The 24,866-nt window shown below is 41.1% G+C and overlaps 2 protein-coding genes and 1 long non-coding RNA gene across 4 annotated transcripts; 2 read left to right on the plus strand and 1 right to left on the minus strand.

The window, feature by feature from the left end:
- The first annotated feature begins 10,720 nt into the window (after positions 1 to 10,720).
- On the plus strand, positions 10,721 to 23,133 carry LOC135486585 (uncharacterized). Of its 2 annotated transcripts, XM_064769503.1 has the most exons (4): positions 10,721 to 10,804; positions 16,271 to 16,401; positions 22,279 to 22,433; positions 22,550 to 23,133. In XM_064769503.1, the coding sequence occupies exons 3-4, from the start codon at positions 22,336 to 22,338 to the stop codon at positions 23,094 to 23,096; spliced, it is 645 nt and encodes a 214-aa protein (XP_064625573.1). In that variant the 5' UTR covers positions 10,721 to 10,804; positions 16,271 to 16,401; positions 22,279 to 22,335; the 3' UTR covers positions 23,097 to 23,133. The 2 variants fall into 2 exon arrangements, with proteins under 2 accessions (XP_064625573.1, XP_064625572.1); XM_064769502.1 differs by lacking the exons at positions 10,721 to 10,804; positions 16,271 to 16,401 and adding an exon at positions 20,736 to 21,153.
- LOC135486586 (uncharacterized) lies at positions 14,200 to 17,324 on the minus strand. Its single transcript, XR_010446727.1, has 5 exons — positions 16,976 to 17,324; positions 16,023 to 16,129; positions 15,036 to 15,115; positions 14,818 to 14,884; positions 14,200 to 14,690 (listed from the first exon to the last, which is right to left on the minus strand). It is a non-coding gene; the product is annotated as an uncharacterized LOC135486586 (long non-coding RNA).
- LOC135486749 (uncharacterized) lies at positions 18,958 to 20,727 on the plus strand. Its single transcript, XM_064769845.1, has one exon. The coding sequence runs from the start codon at positions 18,958 to 18,960 to the stop codon at positions 20,725 to 20,727; it is 1,770 nt and encodes a 589-aa protein (XP_064625915.1).
- Positions 23,134 to 24,866: the final 1,733 nt, after the last annotated feature.

A 24,866-nucleotide genomic window follows, 5' to 3' on the forward strand; every position in this document is an offset into this window, starting at 1 on the left:
GTCTGAAAACCTAGCCAAGGCTGCCACACCCTCTGGCAATGACTTAGTTATGAGGAGGAAATCATCCAAAACGTGAGCGATATATGGAATGTGAAGCTTAACACGAGCTATCCATTCGAGACTTGTACTGAAACGCTCAAAGAGAGAACATGCTGATGAACAACCCATGGGAAGGCAACGATCATGGAAAAACCTATCTTTCCAAGAATACCCAAGGAGGGGATAATCAGATGGGTTGACAGGCAGGAGCCGAAAAGCCGATTCGATATCTGTCTTAGCAGGATAACAACCTCGACCAGCCTGTTTAATCAACTGAATGGCGGTGTCAATTGTTGCGTATTTGACAGTGCATTTATCGAAAGGGATGCCATCATTAATTGAAGAACTGTAATCGTATTGTGTACAAAGGTTGTTGTCATTGCTTATCGTACCTTTAAGGAACAGGTAGCATGTATGCAGGACCGAAAAAGTCTACAGGTAGTTTCAGGTGCGATGCCCCCGCCGCAATGCGCCATAATGCTAGCCTTTCATTGGCTGCAAAATGTTCCAGTCAGTGGCGCATTGCCCGGGCGCATTGCGGGCCTACCTGTGTGACGCAGCGATGACGCTTTATGCTGCATTGCAGTGGCGTATCGCAGCCCTTATTCGGCACCCTGATTGGTTGGTTCCTGTATATATGCCCTTTCCTTGAAGGTGGAAAGACAATTATTATTATGATCCGGATAGTCAAGTAAGAGTCAAATAAACGAAAGTACGTATCGTATCTACTTCTCGTGTGAAAGTTTCTCCTTACGATCCCAGAGAGTTAGTTTCCCCAGGATGGACGGAAGGGTAAAGATTGGTCTCCCCCTGTAGTTAAGGCCAATACGACGAGTGGACAACACGATTAGATAACAGAACCTTTAGGACAGGACAAATGGTGTATGAGTCTGAACTCACCCGGTTTCTTTTTGGGATGAAACCCGATGGGGGATGTTCTGAAGACCGGAAAAGGAGGAGACACGAATGGCCCAGCCAAGCGACCCTTGGCCAATTCCTTGGCCAATTTGCGATCGACAACATCAGGCATCTCAAGAGCTGTTTTTAGGTTTGGAGCCAAAAAATCATCGAGATCTCCTTCGTATCCAATACTAAACCCAGACCTAAAGCCCGACAACAAAAGTTCCTTCTTTTCTGTACAGTAACCTTCCAAAAAATTACTTAATACCGTTGGATTGATTGGAGTTGGAAGACTTGGGGGTGGATCTTGAGGATGAATGACGGGGGAAGTTGGAAGCACCACCAGGGATGGACGTTGGGGACTGTTTTGAACTGGAGCACGAGGAAGCTGGGTGGGAACCGTTACCACATTTGAAACAGGAATGTGAAACCTTGCAGCTGACGGAGTTGCAGCCCAAACCCTTGTAAAATCGGAAGCAGGTACCCTGTGGGTATGACACAGAGTACCCTGCCCTCCGAAAGGGACGCTGCTGCTGCTGCTGCTTGTAGACTTGAGTTTGCTTCACCCCCGAAGACGTATCTGTGGAAAAACGAGAACCCAGGTGGGGACGACCTCTAGACTTGGCAGACATGTGGAGTTCCCAGTTGATGGAAAACCAGGGATAAGTAACTGGATCTTGGGACCTGAGGTACCGAAAATTTTGATCATAAAAAAGCCAATCGCCCCCTTCTGAAGCCAAACTGCGGACTATCTCCACATACTGTACCAAACCAGCAGTGGAGTCGGGGTGAACCTTTGAATACACCGCAATAAAAACATTGAATGCGGTACACCAATCCTCTATGGATTTTATGCGACGAGCTTTAGAGGATGGAACGACCTTCAGGGTACCGTCCACTAACTGGAAGGTGCCAGCTTCGGGGACCAGATTTGAAACGGAGGGTTTGGGCAGCATTGAGTCCAAGTCTACATACTTGTCAGCGACGACCTTAGCACGGACGTCATCTAACACATGAAGATCTATGGGAATGCCCTTAGAATAAAAAAGTATAGGGGGTTTATCGGTCGCGTCCTCCTCTAATACTGCTACTTTAGCATGAAGGGGTAACATGCCCGTACCTAATGAGACTGTTGGAACATGGTTAGGATTAGTGGCTACACCTATTGGCCTCACTGTTGAAGAAGCACTGGGAGCGGCTTGTGTACCCAGTTGGTTTGCTGGAATCACTCCCTAACTGCGCAAGGCCGCCATAGCCTGCACCTTGACCGACTGCACAATGGTCGGCACTAAATTGTTCTGAATGTCCGCTGACATTGCCTCCACGATTTGTTTGGTGTCAAACTGTGGAGGTCGAGCTATCTGCAGGTGCGGGGTTGTGAACCGAAAGTCTGGCGGTGGGGAGCAGCGCCCCAATGGGAACTGCGGACGTGAGCGAGGGTCCTCCTTAATTGTCCGAGAAATACGCCTCCTGGCTTTGTCCTTCACTTTTTTGCTACGACGAGCCGATTTATGAGATTGTCCGACCGGGCTCGTAGTTGGCGAAATATCAATGGTGTCCAGAGATTCCTCCTGGGTTGGCGCACAAACTTTCTTCGCGACGGGGGGTGTGACCACCACCACTGATCTCATCCGACTCAGCGCTCGTGGGCCTGGTGTCGGCCCCGTGTATTCTTTTCGCCGGCGTATTCTTGAGCGTTGCCCTGACATGTTGATCTGAAAGACATAAAGCGTAACAATGCTAAGTAACTGTATGACCAGATGATCGGTAGGCGTACCGGACAGTGAACGGTTGAACTGGGCCAATATCAACTTTAGGATAAACCCGTCAACGATCCGTGAGCTACTAAGCAAACGATAGCCAGTAAAAGGGCTAAATTTTAAAATATATAGCATAGGCCAACTGTCCAATAATCATAGCGCACGCTGTACGGGTCTGAAAAGTAACTGAACTAAGCCAACAAAGAATCCACTAGGCATAGTGGGATAATTGTTATACGGGCTAAAAAACACCTCCTAAAAACGTGGCATAAAACTATAAGATATTGCCCAGGTGGCCGATAAGCATACCGGACCCCGCCATTAAGTAACTGAGGTAGATAGCTAAGGTGCTAATCTAGCTAGCTACAGAGCCAGCAGAGACTCCACTAGGCATAGTGGAGTAGCTGCTATACGGGCTAACTATGCAAAGAGAGGGTGTCGTAGACCCCCACCCCGAAAAGACCAACAATATAGCGATCGTAGCCAAAATAACTACTATAGTAAGGGGGGGGGGCAAGAAGTGCTATATGGGCAACGCAAGAAAACATGCCAGCAAAAAGACGGATATACATTTAATCCCAATAAATTGTATATGTGTAAACCTGTCGAGAGTAAGCCAACCGCCCGCATGGAAGTCGTCGAGCCCTCTGACAGATCAACTAAAGTCTAATGAAGAATGGAGCCTGAAGCCTAAAACTGATAACTCCAGCGGTTTTCATGATGGAGCCGATTTGAGTACTTCATAATCACGCCTCTCATCTCCCTGAAGTACTTCTTCATGCCCCGCTGGTTTAGGTGAACTCCATCAGAAAAGTCTATTGCAGCGGGACCAGTTTGAGGGCCTTGAATGGAGAAGAACTCCCAAAAATGCAGCCGCTTACCATCCATGAAATTGCTGAGACGAAAGTTAAGCTCTTTCGCCTTAGCCTCAAATTCCTGCTCAGAAATACCAAATTTCAGAGTACCATCATGCTTGATACTATAGCGTTTCAATGTACTGCATGCAATGAAGTGCTGCACGCCATAGTGTTCAGTGAGCAACACACCGAAATCGTGAATGTCTGCCGCCGTCGACAGACTATCCCGTTTGGCGAGGTCATTACCGCCAGCATGACATCCAACCAGCTACCCGCCCGAGACTGAGGCAGGCGAGTTGGCAAGGCCCGTGCCCGCGCGAGACGGGTCGGCGGTGAAGGCGGCTCGGCCGTAGCAGTCGGCGAGTCCCAAGTCGATACCATGTCGATACCTGCTGTTTTACAGCTTCGGGCAGTTCGTACCATCGCCGAGTCTGTCGGCCGCCCAGCGCCCAGCGCCCAGCAGCATGCGCATGCTCGACTCGTCCTCCGGTTCGCCGGCAGTGGCAATGTGCCGCGGCCGAGCGGCCGGTTTTTTTTGTGGATACATACACCGGCACCCTTCGCCGGCACCGAGACCAAGTCTAGCCCTAGCCCCGGTTCGCCGGCCGCGGCAATGTGCCGCCGCCGAGCGGCCGGGGGGGCGGGGCGACCGAGAATCGCCAGGCTCGGCGCGCGAAAGTTAACCGTTCGTCCCGAAATTTTTACGGCATACAACGATATCAGGAACCGACTGCCTGATGCTTGGTTCGTATTTTGAACCAAGGGAAGGCGCAGTTAAACCACCGAAGCCGTGGATGTCAACACGAGCAAACTCGTAATCTAGACCAAGATTCAAACGGTGGCGATCGACAAATTGGCCAAACTCGCCCCGCTCTTGTACAAATTGGCCTAATCTTTTAACGAAGCTACTACCTACGATCTTAACTGACAGTGCCATTGTATACTTGCCTAATAATACTTAGCGAAACACGCCAAAAACGAAATGAAACGGGCAAAACGAATAGCAAAATTGTGATATTTAAAACGTGAAGTAGCTTCGTGTAAATCTAGAGCAAGAATGATGCCCAGGAATCTGGGCCACCGAGCTTGCTCATGCTAAGGCGTGATTGGCTCCCCATGTCACGTGAGGATGCTGGAAGAAGCCGATTGGCTGACGTTCGTGCAGCTCAGCGTGCAAACTGACCTGGGAGAGCATAGTAATTAGTTATTTGGCATGATACAACAAAGATAAAGAAAAAGCGGGAAAATTACAATAGGGCCTGGAGGGGATCCACAAATGCATTTCTCCCAATACAGGTATTAATAGAAATATGTTTTTGCAACACTTAGCAAAAAGGTCAAATTCACTACACAGTTTACATTGTTTCTTATATGCTGGACACTTTTCTCGATCACGTATGTGTTCATAGCCACAGAATCTACAAGAAATTCGTTCCGCGGACCTATGAGAGCTGCCCTGTCTAGGCTTGTAGGAACTACTACTACTAGTAGGAGTTTTCTTAGCTTTGTTCACAGCATCAGTCTTCTCAGTGCCACCCATTGTTTTAAGATGAGCAGCAGATGCCTCCATTGATTTACAGATGTCAAGACATTTCTTGAGAGTGAGCTTTCGCTCTTGTAGCAGCCTCTTACGGATACGAGTGTCCTTCACTCCGAGTACGATACGATCCCTTAGTAAACTATCACTAAGACAATTGCAGAAATGACAGGTCTGCGCTAACGTACGTAAAGCTGTGACATAGTTTTCAATGGACTCAGAAGATTCTTGATCACGTTTATTGAAATTGTAGCGTTCAAAAGTCTCATTCATCAGGCGCGGTTCCATGGGGGGGGGGGGGGGGGGGGGGGGGGGCGCACCCGGCGCACGCCCCCCCCCCCCTAATTTTGGGGCAATAAACTTTTTCTTCTTCTTGTAAAACCTAAATATATATATTCAAAGAAAGACTTGTATTCAATGAGGATTATATTTGTGATATCGTTTGACTTTAGATGTTAGAGACTCTGCTGTATAATGGATCCCTTAGAATTGCCTATCACAACTTTGTCAACTCATTTATTGGTGAGTAGGTTTTGCATTTCTGCATCAGCATACATGGCATATAGACCCCTTTATATATACAACCAAACATTTTCTCCATCTCTGTTTTCAGATTATTCCACGTAAAAAAGGTCAAATTTTGCCATTTCTCTTGGTCTAAGAAGTGACTCTGAGGTGCCAGGAAATCGCATCTAAGCGTATTAGATTTCAAATTTTTCTGGGGGAGGGCACACCGTCCGGGCTCGCGCCTTCGGCGCTTGCCCATTGCGCGGGCAATTCGTAGCGCGGGCAGTTGCGCCCCCCCTACTCAAAATTGCTGGAACCGCCCCTGTTCATCTCACCAATAAAATGTTCATCAAACTTCGTGACAATGTGCGTCAACACATTCTTGTCTTCACCTTTGGTTTCGTCGAACTGCATAGCATTATAAATGGTCAAAGCTTTCGACCCTATGCTATGCAAAAACAGAGCTACTCGAAACTGTTCATTTTGGTCTGCAAGCTTTGCTACAACACTATAGTTCATCCACATCTGCTTCCAAAGCTTCCAGTTTTCGACAACACTGCCCTCATCCAACACAAGACCTGATGGAGGGGCTATCCCTGTCAAGGGTAACGGCGTAACAACAGCCGCAGCAGCAACAACTGGCTCGGGATCTCCTTCAGGCATCTTTCAACCTTGGGCGGAAGTACACTACACACGTACACTACACGTTCAAACGACGACTCGACGAAATCACCGGCAAGGCGACGTCAAAGTTCACGATATTTCACGCTTTCTCAAGCGGGTACATACATTTCATAGGCATCAAAAGGACGTATAGACATTGTTCTTTTCTCTTATACCGCTGTCACCATGTTTCATGATGCGTATTGAGGTGGAATGAGTGAATGAAAACGAGAGCGTAACAAAATACAACTTTCTACAACGGGTTGGTATAAGACGCGAACCGAACTTAGAACCGGACCGGCAACCGGGAAACCGTAAAAGGGGTGTGGCACATATTGTTACAGTCTCCTCTGGTAATCTAACCAAGTGAGTATAAGGAAAGTGCGATCCACGATTTCTACGATTTGTCTTTAAAAAAGAGCCAAAATCAAAAAAGTGTTTTCCCATTAAAGTTGCCTTGATTCCAATACAAAACCGAATAATCTAGCATACATTTTCCTTATACTTTCCATATACTTTACAGACTTTACTACAACCTGTAAAGTCTTCATGGTATGGTACACTAAGAATAACACAGCTGATTCGTGCAGTCCGCCAGAGTAACTCGAGTGAATAGGTCAATATTTAATTTGTCCTTTAAGAACAAATCTTATTCTATATTCAAAGAGCAACCTATGCAAGTTGTAATTTTTATGAACTAAAAGTAAAAAGCTTGACATGGTGTAATTTTTATGAACTAAAATTTACACTGTTTGAATTATGTCAGCTGTACATGTGAGTTTTAAAAATTTAATAAAAAGTTTTAATCTAAATAATGAGTGATAGAAACCAAAAGGTTAACATGCAATAAATATGCTTCTTGCAGCAATATGGCAGCTCACAGGAAGACGAAGGGGCATTTAAATAAATTAATGGTACGAGTACCTTCTCTTCCACCACTAATACCTGGTGTAGATAAGAAGCTTGCCTTTGCGACTGAGGAGCTTGTTGACATAAAGAAAGTTGAAGGAATTGAAGTAGTGAAAGAGTTTGGTAATCCTGCTATTACCATTAGAGTGAATATTGATAGCGAAACAGGTTTTTGAATACAGGAAGAAATTAGAGCAAGTACATTTTAAGTTAAATGATTACCACCATAAAATAAGCATATCAGTTTTCGCCCAGTTCTCAATAGACTCTCGGCAACAAATCATAGCTTGAATCAGCATTCAGCTGTAGAGCAGAGCTTTAATTGACATAAGGTCGCAGAGTAGAGCTTTAATCGGCAAGACGATACAGTTACCCACCCATTTCAGTCTCCAATGGAAAGCATAATTTCAATCTATGCAGTAACAAACCAACTTAACTGCATAAATACACAGATTGAGGAGAGATACTTTCAAGGCTATGGCTTGTCCCTTAACATAATAGAGTCATGTGACATGGCAATATGTTCTTACAAGAGGTGCAAAGGTGGTCATTATATTAGATTACATTTTAACACTAAAGCTGTAATAAATGTAATGTAAAAGGAACAGGGAAATGATCAGAAGTGTTTGCTCTGGAGTCTAATGGCTGCTAGATATGTCAAGGAACATAAGATAGAACATCAAGAACATGCAGAGCTTACTACTGAAATGCTGGAAAAGATTTATGCAAATGATATTAAGATCAATCCTAGCTCTCACTACGGAGTACAAATAAATAACTTTCCTGTATGTATTCAAAAGGATATCCCTAAAATCGAGAGTGATGGCAATCTTAAGATTAATGTGTTCAAGTTACAGAACGAAGCTGCTAAAAAGATACGTGAGGTAAAATTAGAACCTCTCTTCCTATCCGGGAATGGTAAGAACTATGATGATAATGAAGTCATTGATATTCTTTATTTCAAGGGTCATTTCATGCACATAACTGACATCAATATGTTCTTCAGGAATGGCACTCATACTGTGTATCTCTGTAGGAGTTGTATAAATTACTTTTATCGTAAATCTACACTTGAGAATCATAAGAAGAAATGTAATGAACATGAATATTGTAAGATTAGTTTACCAACACCAAATAGTAAATGGTCTCAACTTAAGTTTGAAAAACATTAAATAAAGAATAGAGTTCCTTTTGTTATCTATGCAGATTTTGAGTCAAAAAACATATCTGTAGTATCAGTAGAGAGTAATAGCAAGAAACTTATCAGCAGTTGGAGTTTATGTTAACTCTGATTATCAATATCTTTACAATAATCAGTATTTAATCAAAGAGGTTCTGATTATGTAGATGTGTTCTGTAAATAACTTATCAAAATGGAAGAACAATTCTCTAATTTATTGAACAGTAATTTTCCTCTAACAATGACAGATGAAGATTGTAAGAGATACCACAAAGAAACACAATGTTACCACTGCAATCAGTTGCTAGGGTATGATAAGGTAAAGGACCATGATCACTACAGTGGTAGTTTTAGAGGTGCTGCACTCTTGCACTCTGAATGAAAAGAAAGCCATGTTCATTCCAGTGTTTTTTCACAATCTAAGTAATTATGATTCTCACCTATTCATTAAAGATTTAATGACCAAACTACATCAACATAAGAAACTTAAATTACTTGCCAGAACAGCAGAACAATACATTTCATTTCAGTTCGGATGTTTTAGGTTCTTAGACTCGTACAGATTCCTACAGTCCAGTTTAGACAACATAACAAAATCAATGGTAGACGATGACTTCAAAATTACAAGACAGATGTTCCCTGATACTACAGACTTCAAACTATTGAGGAAAAAAAGAATCAGTTCCTTATTCCTTTTACACGTCACATGAAGTTACAATGTAACCTACCTTGATAAGAATAAGATTTATTTGAAAAGTTCAGGGAAGTAAATTTAAATTACTTTCAGACAGACCCATGTCACAGTTACTCAGCGCCAGGTCTTACATGGCAAGCTGGTTTGAAATACACAGGAATAAACCTAGAACTTCTAACAGATAGCAACATCTTACTTACTTTTAAAAATGGCAATAATAGGTGGAATTTCGGGTGTGATGGGAACAAGACATGTTAAGGCCGATGATAACCACAAACTCCTGTACATTTATGCTAATAACCTTTACGGATGGGCTGTGATGGAACCTCAACCTTATGGAAGTTTTGTTATGACAGACTTAAATTTAATATATCCTGGATACTCCAAATCCACCTCTAAGAAGTAGCCTACTTCACTATCACTTGGAATTGCCATAATCTGCTCTTTACTAATAACAGTCATGTTAAGTGGATCAATATCTATGATTTCAAAACTACCATAGGGTTGAGGTTCCATCATGGACCAGCCATAGAGATTATTTGCGTCTATGTAGAGTAGTTTGTGGTGTTCATCTGCCTTGACATGTCTTGTTCCCATAACACCCGAAATTCCACCTCGTATTGCTTTCTCAAAAGTAAGTAAGATGTTGGTATCAGTCAGTAGTTCTAGGTTTATTCCTGTGTACTTCAAACCAGCTTGCCAGATTAGGCCTGGTGCCGAGTAACAGTGACATGGATCTATCTGAAAGTAGTTCAAATTGACATCCCTGAATTTCTCAAATAAATCAGCTAAAAGGATCACATCAGTTTTGAGGTAGTGGTCAATGAACTCACCGTGATTCCTGATCTTGAAATGATCCCATATTACCTTAGTAGTATATAAAAATGCACTTACAAGGCCAGTAATATATACTAGGCCTTGTAAGTATATACTAGGCCTTGTAAGTGCATTTCTAGGTCTTAAGCCCTTTTAACCCTAGACACTACACTTTTTAGATCTAGATTATTTCTAGATCGCGTATTTTTTTACCCCGTGCGTCCCCCCTAAATATCTATATCCCCTAAAGACCTAGACAATGTACTTAACTAGGACCCCCCCATAGACAACCTAGGACGCATACGTTTTCAATTCCTAGGCTTTTTTATGAGCTGAGAATTGCTAATAAAATTTCTTGCATAATCTATAAAACTTGTTTTCACGTATACCCCACTCTCGAACAATTCGGTCTTATGTCATTTTCACGTTTCTAAAGTCTTAATGTTGTCCCTACAATTCCCAGTCATCAATAGGTGAACAATAACATCTTTACCCCACCCCATTTCCTATTATGTTGCCAAGGGTTCAAACCCTTTTTAACATTAACTGGCGCCCCGATGGAGACCCTGTCACGCAATAAAAACATTCCACCCTCATTCACCCATTATAATGACAAAGAAATCCCCGGGAAGGATTTTCCAAAAACTACTCAGTATTCAATTTACCGTAAAAATGGGAAGAATAGAATGTTTATTCTAAGTTTTATCTCATCGGAGCCACGACAATAAGGGGATCGTCAAGTGCGTGAGGTAAAATTATGAACAAATTCTGACCAATCACCATCCTAAAACCCAATTAGAAAAGCATTCAGAAGTCTGGTAACGGGTATGATACCTCCACAAACTAGCGCATACACCAGGTGGCCCCAGCACGCGGATCGAACGTAGACTGCATTGCCTTACGTTCCAACCCTTTGTCTACGGATGAAAAAAATTATTAAGGGTAAGTAGAACATATTTTATTCTAGCGAATTAGTTTATATTAACGTGTTCAACTGTGAATGGGGTTAAAGCGATCTTTAATGTTGACTGTTACCAAGTTAGAAGAATGAAACTCGTAAAAATCTATCTTCAGTTTGTGTTTTAGCCCTGAAACTTCTCGTGATCTAAATTAAACTAAATTAAAGCAAATCACATGGTAGGGATCTATCATTTCAATCTGAGATAAGTCAAATCTCTACATTATCCAAGTCACTCCTTTTTTCGGTTCAAACCTTCTTTATGGATTGGTATCTCCCTTTTCAACGTTGAGTACCCCGACTCCTTCCATGTGCAGATGTGACGGTTGTTTACAAAACCTTCCACAGACGCAATGATGTTTGGCACACTTTAATTATTTCAAAAAAATATGTCAAACACTTTTACGCAAATTACAAAACCTTCCCCAGACGCAACGATGTTTGCCACACTTTAATTATTTCAAAAAGATATGTCAAACGCTTTTACGCAAATGGGGGTTGTATCCTCATCCTCTTTTCTTCTTGGTTTTATACCCTGGCTCCTTCCACGTGCAAATGTAATCGTTGTTTACAAAACCTTCCACACAGACGCAATGCTGATTGGCACACTTTAATTATATCAAAAAGATGTGTCAAACACATTACGCGAATGGAGGTCTCGTCCTCTCTTATTATTTATTTCATTTCTATCAATTTTACATCGTGACTTAAGAAAAAATATCCTTACTTTTCGCAGAACTAGTGAATTTAATCACCGTATGATACCTATTTTCACTTTAACTAATTCTTCTCTTTTCTTCATTGAAAGTAAACAGAATTATAAGTCTATTTCTACTCGGTTCTAAACTAAAACATTATACACACAATTACTTGTGAACGCATCACAGGTCCTTTTTCAACTAGATTAGCTAAGATATACAACGAATCTCCTTTCTAAACTAAATGTTGTAGAAAACAAACCAACTTTAGCCTCGGTAATAACAACCAAACTTTTTTTATGCCGCGATATTAATCATGAACACTTCTTGCGGAATCGTGTAAAAGTGTATGTCCCCCAATTTCTGACCCGGAAAAAAAGTAATCTTCTCATCATCTAAATTGTAAACGGATATTGATATATCATGGTCTTCCCCCCTGAATTGACGGGGACTTACGATAACCTTGTCGTAATATCGTAATTCCCCCATATCGGGGAAAAAATTACCAACAACACCTTCACCAAGAAAAAAACTTAACCCAGTGCCCACTCGACGCATCGTTTGGGGTTCAATGTCCTGCATATACCCCACGTAGATTCCAACCATCCCCCTCGAACTGTACGAGGGGGTGTACGCAAAACTTTCTTTTTTAAAGCTAATTTCTAGCTTATTCTCCGCTTTACATGCACCATCTATTCTAATAATACCCCCACTCCCCTCCTTTTTTTTTCACCTTTAGCTTGATCATGTGCGGCCTCAAAAAATTCGCAACGTCGAGAACAAGTGTCCATGTCTTTTCGTACCAATTTAATTTTATGACGTCCTATATCGGATTCGTTTTGAAGTGTATCTCTTTCTTCGCACAAAGATACTATCCTCTTCGCACCCGTTTCCATATTTCAATTCCTATTAGAAAGGAGAATAAATTCATCTTCTTATTACCGAGGCAAAAGATGTTTTGTAAACATTATACATCACTTGAAAACTTGAGAAAAACCAACGAAGTGGGTACAGGAAACCAATTTCTATCTACCACGCCTTCTAACCAATTCAACAAAAAAAAAACCCCAGACACCTATCAAAAAGTTTTTACAATGAATTAACCAAGCCTTGCACATTTTTAAAAATTTTTCCTGTTAACCCCTTCGAATTGTTTTTTAACGAAGTCATTCTCCTCTTTTGAAAAATAGTTTTTGTCAGGGCCTCGCCGGGAACGTTCCATTTTTCTTTATTTCGCATGTTATCAGCATGTGCCCTTGGATCATATATTTCTAGTTTTTTTCTAGTTGAATAGGGAATTCTACTTTGTGGTTTCATACCAGTATCTCTATTTAATCCGATTTTTTTTTTTTTTTGATTTACCGGACGTCCTACTGGCATTTTAATGTTGCTTGCAAACAAAGGCAAGCAATGGAGAGTGCACCGTTTGCATTCTCCGTGCGCTATTTCTTTATCGAAAAATGGTTTTATTAACGAATCGCAGGTTTGTTTCGTTTCGAATTTCCCCATCGCGTGTGTTAATTTTTGTAACTGAGTCACAAGACTCTCGGCCCCTTTTACCCAGTTTTGACGTATAGTTGATTCTCTTGCTAATAAACCAACGGTTTTTTCTCTTGTTTCAAACTGAATTGTTTTTACCGAACAAATCTTTTGATAATCGTTGATCATAGTTTCTTTGTCTTTTCCCCCATGACATCGACACTTTTCCAAGTATTTCTTTTGAAACATTCTCTCTTCATGGGAGAGATTTTGATTTTCATTTAGTTTGGACATTTTGTCCCGTTCGTCGAAAAATGTGGCCACTGAATTTATCCCATGTGCGCTATCAACTCGGGTGATTGTAGGGGATTTTTTCCCAGTTGGGGGTTTAGTGACTCTCGAGATGCGTCTTGTCGGGTCACATCCCCCATTTTCGTTTTCACACGGACCATTATCATCGCTGCTGGAGTCAGATAAATTACACTTGGTCAGTCTTTTCTTCTTTTCCGGTTGACCCCCTGCATCCCCCTCCGCGCTGGTTGCGCTTCTCTTCCCCAAACCCACAACATCTGAGACACCCGACTCGTCTTCAGACTCAGAGTCTGCAGACACCTCACCCAAGAAGTCGAAGACTACTTCCTCTTCCCCCTCCCCTCCATTGGTTTGGAAACCTAAGTCTGTACCGTCCTTTTTTATCTCTATATCATTTGTATTCTTAACTACTATTGTAATGGTTCCCTCTACAGGAAACCCACACTCGGTTCTAATTTTCATGGGGGAATAAACTAATACAATTTGAAATGATTGAATTTTCTCCCTGACCACTTCAGCAAATTCGTTCCAAATTTGTTTATTGTTGCAATCAAACTTTCTAAACTCTTTTTTTTGGTTTAGAGTTTGAAAAATCCCTCGTTTCATTTCATTATTTATGTGATTTTCCTTGTAAAGGGTGTTAATTATTTTCTGAATCAAAGCCATTTTAACTCAGTACTAAAATTACAGTAATCTACGAAATTTATAAATTTTTGTTCAATATTTTCTAAGTCTTTGATTGATTTTGTGACAAGGACTCCCTTGTCTTTAAAAATCCTAATATGACCTTGTTTAAATTTTAACCCCCAGAATTGTCCCTTATTCAGAAGGTTTGTTTTATAGTTTAATGGGTCTTCGATGAAAATAACAGGTCCAATTTGGTGATGTTCATATATTTTTAGAGTTGGACATGGGGAAAAGAATTGTTTAATTTGTCCCTCAATTTTTGTGATATCCCTTAAACATTTGAATTTTTCACTTATAATCAAAAAACTTGATTGAATATTATTAATTTGATAGGAAAAATGTGGGATTTTGTTTGAATGAATGTGAACGAATTTTAGAATCTCGCAGGTAATTTGTTTTAATAAATGATTGAAATTGGTCTCCTGTACCCAAAGATGAATGTTATGTTTAACATAGAGATGAATGTTCATAAACTTGGATACTCTGTAAGTAACATCACACAACTCTCTCTTGACATATCCATCGCTATCAACTTTTCTCGACTTCGTGTAATACTCGGCGTAATCGTATTGGTCAAAGGTGTAATCTTCTTCGATCAGGTTTGTACATGACATAAAAACAATCACTAAGTGGATTTTCAAATTGTCTAACTTTCCCACTTCTACATCAAAAGTATTCATTCGTTCGCCATTTCCTGTAAAAAAAAAAACAAACTTTTTTAAAAACTAATTCCCGATTACTTCATTCCTTGACATTATTATTACTCTCGAGAACAGAGTACTGAGTTTCGAAGGGGGTGAACAAAAATAATTTTTACTTACCACCAATGAATAGATTATAGTACTGGGATTATTCTTTCTTATCTTGCAACAATGATGAAACGGTTAACTGGAAAAAAAAAGAGTGAAGAGTATTACACTTATGTGATATTACTTAAAATGTGGGAATATGTTAAGAGATTGACATCTTTCTTTTTTCTTCTTTCCAACACGTCTCTGTATTCGATCAAGTTACAACACTGGCTACATTAAACACATACCTTTAATTAAGCAATTGTAGATAGAGAACCACTGTATCTTCTCTTAGGATGGTTAGTTATATGCGCAACAGTGGTGATTTCTGAAAGACATGAAGCAAGACACAGTCACACAAATGTTTTCTTATCTATAGGAAGAATGGAATTGAGTTGAACAGTGGGTCATGTCAATTGTCGACGAGAGCAAGTCTCTTATGGTTGAAACATACATATTTATAATCTAAAATGGAAAAAAAAAATTCAACTCTTACTTGAGAGAATATCATTAGTGAAATTATCATCATCACAAAAATAATCATACTGGTGAAAAACCAACCAGACGAAAAACGTAGGATTAATGTGTTTCTTCTGGTTTATGGTTGGAAGCAAGTTAGTTTCAGAACAGTGCTTACTAATCTGTAGTCACCTCACCCAGTCACACGAGAATTTAAGACGTGTGATTAATGTGTTTCTTCTGGTTTATGGTGGAAGCAAGTTATTTTCAGAACAGTGCTTACAAATCTATAGTCACCTCATCCAGTCACACGAGAATTTAAGACGTGTGATTAATGTGTTTCTTCTGGTTTATGGTGGAAGCAAGTTATTTTCAGAACAGTGCTTACAAATCTATAGTCACCTCATCCAGTCACACGAGAATTTAAGACGTGTGATTAATGTGTTTCTTCTGGTTTATGGTGGAAGCAAGTTATTTTCAGAACAGTGCTTACAAATCTATAGTCACCTCATCCAGTCACACGAGAATTTAAGACGAATCTTGCAAACATGAAATAAGGATTTTTTTAGAATAACAAAGTATTTGATAGAGTTGAATAAATTCGTGTGAATAACCATACCGAAAGATGAGAAGAAACTTGCACTCTATACACGAAAGTTTTAGATCCCAATCTCTTCCTGACGATGTACAATGGAAGCAATTTATGGGTTCGACTCGTACACCGACAAGACGGTGTTCCCGCGTGTATATTCAGGATATTAAAAAAACTTACTTACCAGTGAACGTAAAAAATTCAAGAAATGTGCGAGAGAGGTCGAAAGGTAGATTTGCACGAAATGCGAACGTCTCCGATGTCTTATATAGTTATAAAGACAATCTACATCTGTAAAGGAGATCCATTAAGATGTTAATGGTGTTTGAATTTGATCAACAGTATAATCTGAATTATCCGCCCTGAAACAGGTCTTTATAAGACTCGGCGTTCACTGCGCTTCCACTGATACAACTTTCCTTTTTTTTGCAGGTTGGTGGCCGCCAGCCAGTGGAGACAATGCTGGAGAATTCGACAGCCAATCGTGGGACAGCACCCGCCCTCACCATGGAAAGTCACCCGGGATTACAATAGTCATAAGAAGGATGAAAACCCGTCTTTTGGTATGTCCTCGCACGATCAGGAGCTCAGAGTAGTTGGGATCCAATCAAATTCACGATATCTTGAAAAAACACTCTCTAAACTTTAACTTCACTGACCAATCACAACAACAACCTTGAGTGTGTACGTCATTTTTTTCGGGCAGGTTCTCACTGGAATCTCAATCAGGGGTTTTGTAATGAGCACTTGTTGTTGTTGGTGAAATATGTGAAGAATAAGTACAAATAATGAATTACTATCCAATGTTTTATCCCAACTCTTATATCACGTGTGTTATCTCAATCACCAACAATGAACAAAGGGTTCGCTTCTAAAAGTAATATTCTATTATCTGGTCCTTACAATTAAAGTTAGCTTGGTCCGTAATTGTTTCTTGCCGGGGCAGGTTCTCACTCTAATCTCAATCACCAACATTGAACAAGGGGTTCGCTTCTATAAGTAATATACTATTATCCGGTCCTTGCAATCAAAGTTGGTGTGGGGTTTGAAATGACCATTTGTAGTTTTTAGTAATTAATGTGAAGAATGAGTACAAAAAAATAATTACTCTAACTATCACAATCTTATACCACTTACCAGACGCGTTGGTTGTTGTGTAACCTCAAGCGTTCACCAGCTTTATAGGTCTACACTTGTTTGTTCCCACCTAGTCACACTAGAATTAATGAAAAACGCATAAATTCGAATAGAGATTAAGGTTTTGTCGAATTCTGAGCTAAGGTTGAAATTATGGTGTGACTGAAACTAAATTCGCAAGGGGTTAGGGGAATAATAAATAACAATCACGATGGGAACTATAAAGGTTGAACACCGGGATTCTCGAGACATGAGTTATGAGTTAGTTAATACTTATACATATTTCAGTGTGACAGAAATTCTCTCCTCCCTTTCTACGGATCGATACCTTTTTCCTATCAATCACCAACAACACAGGGTATAATAGTCTAATAAGATTGTAATTTCATAGTCACGATAGAGATTTAGTATTTATCTGTACACCTCGCAGCGATTATTCGCGCAGGTTGAACACTGGTGACGCGAAGGATGATTGCCACGCGGAACTTTTCACCATCTATGGATGGGGTTCAATATGAATATCGCGATATCAAACGCGAAAATGACCTTTCCTTGTTTCTACGTAAGGAGGCGAGACCTTTGTTGAACTCGCAACTGGTCAAATATTTCAAGATGCATGCGGATTACGGTCTGAAATATCATTTTGAAATTCAGGTGCGTTTACTTCGTAATCTAACCGGGGAAAAAGATTATGAATCTGGTAAGGCAACAGCTACTGAGCCTTGGTTTAACACAAACACCCAATCTGCACTGGTGGTTGGGGATATCAAATCTTTACTTGAGGAAAACCTGGACGAAATTGAAATGAAATTCGATACCTTTATACAGGCGGGGTCAGGATGGACATTCGACAAAGTCCTGGGAATGAAATTAACAATAGTCAAGTTTGTAATCCTCCGCGGAGGTTGTGAATTTACGAAATTAGACAGAGGCACGTGTAAGAGAGTTTGTTTACCGGATGAACTGGTTCGAAAAAAAGCCTGTCTTCAGCTCAACAATCACAAAACGAATCAAAGGGGAGATGAGTGTTTCCTCCATTGCATTCTCGCCCACCTTAAGCGCCAATCTGATCACCCAAGGATAAGAGTTGCTAATTTTGAAAAGTGGGTTGACCAGTGCAGATTGGATGTTACTAATTTAACTTTTCCAGTAGGTCTCGGACAGATTTCAACTTTTGAAAAAAGGAACAATCTGTCTGTAAATGTTTACCGCTATGTCAATGCTCCAAAACAACGGAACCAACCGTGCTTAGTGCCCATTTACCATTCGAAAGAAAAACATCTCCCCGACAATCGTTGTGTTGACCTTCTCTTGTACAGAGAACATTATTTTCTCATCACAAACTTGTCACGCTTGCTACATCGGGAAGGCACGGGAATGCGTCATTTCAAGAAATTTGTCTGCAGATCGTGTTTGTCCGTGTACAAATCAAAACTCAAGTTGGATCAACACAAAACTCACTACTGTGATAGAAAAGGTCAGGTTTACACAACACCTTCTTCAGCTAAAGCTCATCTAGCCTTTGATAAGTTTTCTGCTACCATCAAAATGCCATGGACAATCTATTATGATTACGAAACAATGATGGTAAGCGATCCTTCTGAAAAGCAAAATTCGGGCAAATCGAAAAGAATTCACCGACACGTGCCAATTGCCGTTTCTGCAATTAGAATTTGTTCGAATTCGAAACACAATTCAAAGCTTTTCACACACGTCGGTACCGATTGTATTCGAGAGTTTCTCAATTGGCTCCATATTCAGAAAAACGAAATTGAGCTGATAAGATTACATTATTATTGTCCTTTAAAAATGCGTGGACAGGATTGGGTCAAGTTCACTGCTCAAGACGCTTGCGAAATGTGTCAACAAAAATTTACTCCTGGGTCAAAAAAATGTGCCGACCATGACATGCCCTGTGCAACAGGTGCAACTTAAGCTGGGGAAAAGAATGTACACAGATAACGGTAGTTGCACATAACTCCATGAGATATGACTTTCACATATTTGTTGACGAACTTGCAAAACAAGCAGCCCAGGAAAAAGTAAGTTTTCGCATTATTCCGAAAACAAAAGAAAATTACCATGCAATGTACTACGATGGGGGTCAGTTCAAATTCATCGACTCGTTTCACTTTCTTTCAAGTTCTTTGGCCACCCTAGCTCACTCAATCCACACCGGTAAGGATGGGGAGGACATTCAATTTAAGCTTCTATTTGCTTATGTCAATGAAAACAAAGAGCTCTACAATTTAGTGAAAGCGAAGTCTGCATTCTGCTACGACTTCTTAGACTCTGAGCAGAAGTTAGAATTGGAAGAATTACCTGCAAAAGCAGAGTTTTTCAATTCTTTGGAGAACAGCGAGATTTCTGATGAAATGTACCAGCGGGCACAGAAGGTTTGGTCAATCATGGGCATGAAATCATTGAAAGATTACCTCACTCTGTACCTCCATTGCGACACACTGATTCTCGCTGAAATATTTGAGAATTTTAGGAATGTGAGCATGAAAAACTTTACACTAGACCCGTGTCATTTTGTCTCCACTCCAAGCTTTTCTTTCCATTGCATGCTCCGTCATACCGGTGTCAAATTGGATTTATTACAAGATATGGAAATGGTGAATTTCTTGAGGTCTGGGGTGCGCGGTGGGGTATCTGGTGTAATGAAACGCGAAGTTCATCGGAACATGCCCGACATGAGTGATTATAGACCCAACATGTTAAAGTGTGAAATAGTCAATTTGGATTGTTGTAGCATGTATTCCTTTTGCCTACGATCACATTTACCAGTTGGCGATTTCCGTTGGTTGAGCGATACAGAGATGAAGGAATTCGATTTGCACTCCGTAGCAAAAGGTGGTGATCAAGGCTTCATCTTAAGTGTGGATTTGGACTACCCGACCCACTTGCACGATTTACACAATGATTTACCACTGGCCCCCGAGCACTATCAGATTAGCCCGGCAGATTGGTCACCTTATGCACATGAAGTGGCTGCCGACCTGGAGTTGACCATCAGGAAAGCTAGCAAAAAACTCGTTCCTCACTTGGGTCCCAGGCGAAGTTACGTCATCCATCACGAGACCTTGCGCACCTATTTGAAGTTAGGTCTTGTCTTGGTCAAAACTCATCGAATTCTCACCTTCACCAAAAGCAAGTTTATGGAAAGCTACATTGATTTCAACACACAACAAAGACAGATGGCAAAAAGCGAATTTGAGATTTCATTCTACAAGTTAATGAATAACTCTGTCTATGGCAAATTGCTGCAGGATTCATCAAAATTTACCAATTTCCAATTGGTGTCCACAAGCAAAAAAATTCTGAAGTTAACCAGTAAAATCAATTTCAAATCGGTCACTATTTTCAATTCGTCTTTGGCGGGAATCGAATTGAAACCTACCACGGTTTTGATTAACCAACCGATTGCCGTTGGCTTCGCCTGCCTCGATCTAGCCAAGAATCACCTGTACAAAATGCACTACAATTTTGTCATGAAACTGTTTGGCTCCGACTGTGAGTTGATTTACAGAGACACCGATAGTTTATACTATGCTATCAGCAATAGAGATGAGCCTTGTGAAGATTTGTTTCGTTTCAAACGATACTTTGATCTTTCGAATCTTCCGAAATCATCACCATTCTACTGCGAAACTAATCACCGAAGACCGGGTGCATTCAAACACGAAAGTCCGTTGGACCGTGTCAGCGATTTTGTAGGCCTACGGTCAAAGATGGCCCGTCTCCATTAGAGCGTTTTTGCGCGTCGCACGACGACGCGATTATACGCGCGGAAATCCGCTTCGATTGCTCTAATTGATTTTCCTTTACCCCTATCCACAAGAGCGTAGCGGATAACATAATCAATTTCTGCTCGACGGACACCGCCGGCGGATTAAATAAGAATGCAAAAATAGCATTCAAAGCGTATTTACTCGGCGGTCATTTGACACATAAATTCAGTCATATCCACTTTATTCCGTGCATTGCCCCCTGAAAGCACTCGGACTGTGCAGTTGTGGTTGTAGGGAGCATCATGCCAGGTGACTTGATAGAAAGACTCATTTTTGAGATCGAAAAACACCCAATGATATATGATAAGTCCCTAGCCGAATTCAAAGATACTGAGAGGAAAGAAAGGGTATGGAAGCAAATTGGTGATAAAGCTAATTTAACAGGTAAGTTCAAGTTAATTTTGAAGCATATTGATTTAACAGAAGTTGAGAGCCCCGCCCCACTCAGTCCGTGTACCACCCCCACCAGACCATGGACCCCCACCTTGGAGGTTTGCAGCTTTCAGTCTCTAGTGGTCACCAACTTTCTAGTCCTCCCCGAAACACACTTGGTTTTGCCAAGGAACTGCCCCAGCTCTAGAACTAAAGTAGTCCTTGTACGCTTCTCGGACCATGAGAGCATCTTTCTTTTGCCGATGGCCAGATTTTTCCAAATCGTTCAGGATTCCATCACACGTATCCTCTTCGTCAGGCGTGACATCATTCGTAACTGGTCTGACAGGAAATGGAACACCCCTGTTCTGTAACATGTTGTGCAATACACAAGTGGCCTTCACAACAATATCAACACTTTCAGCGCTCAAAGGAATTTTCCGATGGTAGAGCCTCCACCGATTAGCAAGGATACCGAAGGCATTTTCTGATATCCTTCTGGCCCTGGAAAGCCGATAATTGAAAATTCTTTGATCGTCCCTTAAGTTCTTTCCAGGGAAAGGGCGAAGGAGGTTTTCCATAGCCGGAAATGCCTCATCCCCTACCACGACGTGTGGAACTGGTTTGACTCGTTGTTCTGCCCCAGGAAGGCATTTGTTAGCTGGGATCTCGAGGGTCCCATTCATCAGCTTCTTACCAAGGGTACTCCTTTTGAAGATTCCCCCATCACTATTTGAACCGTAGCTGCCGACGTCAATGACTGTGAAGCAATAGTTCCAGTCAACAAGTGCAAGCAGTACCACAGAAAAGGTTTTCTTGTAATTAAAGTACAAAGTCCCAGAATTTGCTGGTGCAAAAATCTGTACGTGCTTGCCATCCATCGCTCCCAGGCAACAGGGAAATTGCCATTTGCGTCCAAACCCATCTGCTATGTCTTCCCATTGCGCTCTGTTTGGTTGTGGCATATACATTGGCTGCAGAGCATCCCAAATAGCCTAGCACGTTTCCTGAATAATTTTCGATACGGTATGTACTCCAACGTAGTAGCTGAAGGCAATGGTCTTGTACGAATCCCCGGTGGCGAGGAACCTGAAATCATGATTGTTTTAACAATAATTTCTTTTTATAACGTTCAAGTTGGACTTGCGAAGACGAAGTGGAAGAGTGTCCGCGACGCTATGAGGAAATATTTAGATGCCATTCCCATACCGTCAGGGCAGGAAGAAACCCAAGAAGGAATACAAGTATGCAAAGATGTTGGAGTTCCTGAGGCCACATATGGAGAACCGCAAGTACGTCGAAAAAAAATTTCAATCACATTACAATGTATGATAGCACAATAGGATATGTCAAGGAAATGTTATACATGTAGCTCAGCTCCTTGATAATATATTTCTTTGTATTGCAGGTCTTCTGGCAATCTTGAGGACCTTGATACAGATACAATTGAAGCAGGCGATGATATTCCGATTGATAATAGCAATGCCGAAGACGAACTCGAGTTGGGTGATGGAACCTCATCGGAATACAATGACAAACAACCAGAAACATTCGCTGCACCAAAACCCAGATGCCAACAAAAGAAAAAGGCTTCAAAACCAGCATCTGAGGTGGATGACGCCATAGTTTCTTACATCAAAAGCAAGAATGAAAAGAAGCCAAAACAACCGGATGAGGATGAAAATATTTCTGACTTTATGAAATCAATGACTGCGAGTATCAAAAAGTTTCCGCCACAAATTAGATCCAGCATCATGTTCAAAATTCATGGTTTAGTGCATGAGGCCGAAATGCATGTAATCTACGGGAGCAGTGGCAACCAAGCATCCCAGCATATCCAGGGTAACCCATCCACCTCGACCGGCTTCTCCAATGTTGGTTCGTGCATGGGTATGGGCCAGATGCAAAAACAATCAAGCAATTCGACAAATTGGAATGCTCCAAATTTAATGTAACTTCCAGAAATGTTTGTATGGAACAACAATTGATTAAAAATTTGATGAAAATTACTTTCTTACCTCAAACATATTGCTAGTCGTTCCTCAGGTCCAATCGGCCTCCTGAATGCCGTGTATTCCTTCGTTATGTAGCCATTTACGTTATCCAAAAGCAAGTTGAAATGTTCAGGCATCATTCGAAAGTACAGGAAAAACTTGTCCTCATACCCAAACAGTTTCTTCACAAGATGATGGTATTCACCATATACTGCTCTTTCCTTCAAGATGGGATGCACCCAGTACTGATGTCTTCGTTTCCTCTTCCTTCGTCCGTCATAAAGGTAAAGGGCTAACACCTCGATATCAGAATCTGAGGAATCCGACGACCAAGCGGGCATTTTTGTAGTTTACTGTGGCTCTCACCATGAACCAGGCTTGACTGAATGTTCCCGGACCAAGCCCATGTCACTTTTTATACGCGCGAATAACGCTCTTAAGAAACGCGATAATGGAGACCCCTTCCAAGAATTACCACCGCTGCGCAAAACGACGCGCAGAAACTCGTCGTTTTTCGGCGAGCGCAAAAACGCTCTAATGGAGACGGGCCTCGGTCTTGAGAAACATCTCATACGGTGATTACTTGAGAGTACTACACAATCCCAGTGAACAGAAGGAGTGTAGTTATCGAGCTATCAGATCGAGGAAGCACGCCTTGTTTACTGTTGAGGAGAGTAAACAATCATTGTCCGCATTTGATGACAAACGTTATATTTTACCAGATGGCATTCACACGTTAGCCTATAACCACTGTCGGATTAAATCTCTGTCTACACAGTGAAATCTCAATGAGATTATTGCTGGAGCGATGGCTGATTGTCTCTACTCGTTTAACTTTAGCCTAGGATTGACATGCTGGCTTGAAATGATGGTGTGACCAGTGATTATAGTGCATTCAGTACAACCAACTCTTGCATGCTTGTGTTGGGTTATCTGTCTGGCTTTTTTTTCTCCTTTGCGTGTAGACCTAAAAATCTTTATCATGGCAATGAACAATGAGGCTAGATCTTACATAAGTATACCGATTAGTTCGAGTATACGTGTTGGTGTTTCTCGCTTTAAAGGCGAGACGTATTATCACCTAACACACGCTCATAAGCACGATAGAAGAATCAGTTTGAAATCTTCTGAGATACACGCGTTAATTTTGAAAAAGAATGCTCTACGATTAGCGGGACTGGAGGTGTGTGAGGCTGAGGAAAACATTAGTGAAAATCAAGTTGATAACGGGAAAGATGGTAAATTGGGCAAGAATCCAAATTGGGAGGGAACAGGGTCAACTTCCTCAGGTTCCAAAACAAAGTCGGTGAAAAGACCCGCAAATAGACCGCAGACAAAAATTGGGGCTAATAAGAAGCAAAAGAAGAAAGAATATGAAATTGAAAGCGATGAAGAGGAAATGACCGGGGATGGTTCTGACCAAGAGTGGGCCTAAGTGTGAGATTGGGGTGAAGAAAGGGTTAGGGTGTGTGTTGTTGTTTTTTTTTACAAATTACCTCCAAAGATAAATTGCTTGGTGAGAAGAGATTAAAAAAAAAATGAGGGAAGAATGAAAAAAAGAAGAGGTTTTCGGTTATAGTGTATTAGTTTGTTATTTGAATTTACTCACGATCTCTTGGTGAAGTTGGAACTGGCGATGTAGGAATAGATGATTGTTGACATTCATGTAAAAAAAAGGGAAATACTTGTCATTTTTCAACATGTTAAACTCTAAATTATAGTGTGACTAGG

This window comes from Lineus longissimus, chromosome 4, assembly GCF_910592395.1.
Source record: "Lineus longissimus chromosome 4, tnLinLong1.2, whole genome shotgun sequence".
NCBI classification, from domain to species: Eukaryota; Metazoa; Nemertea; class Pilidiophora; order Heteronemertea; family Lineidae; genus Lineus; species Lineus longissimus.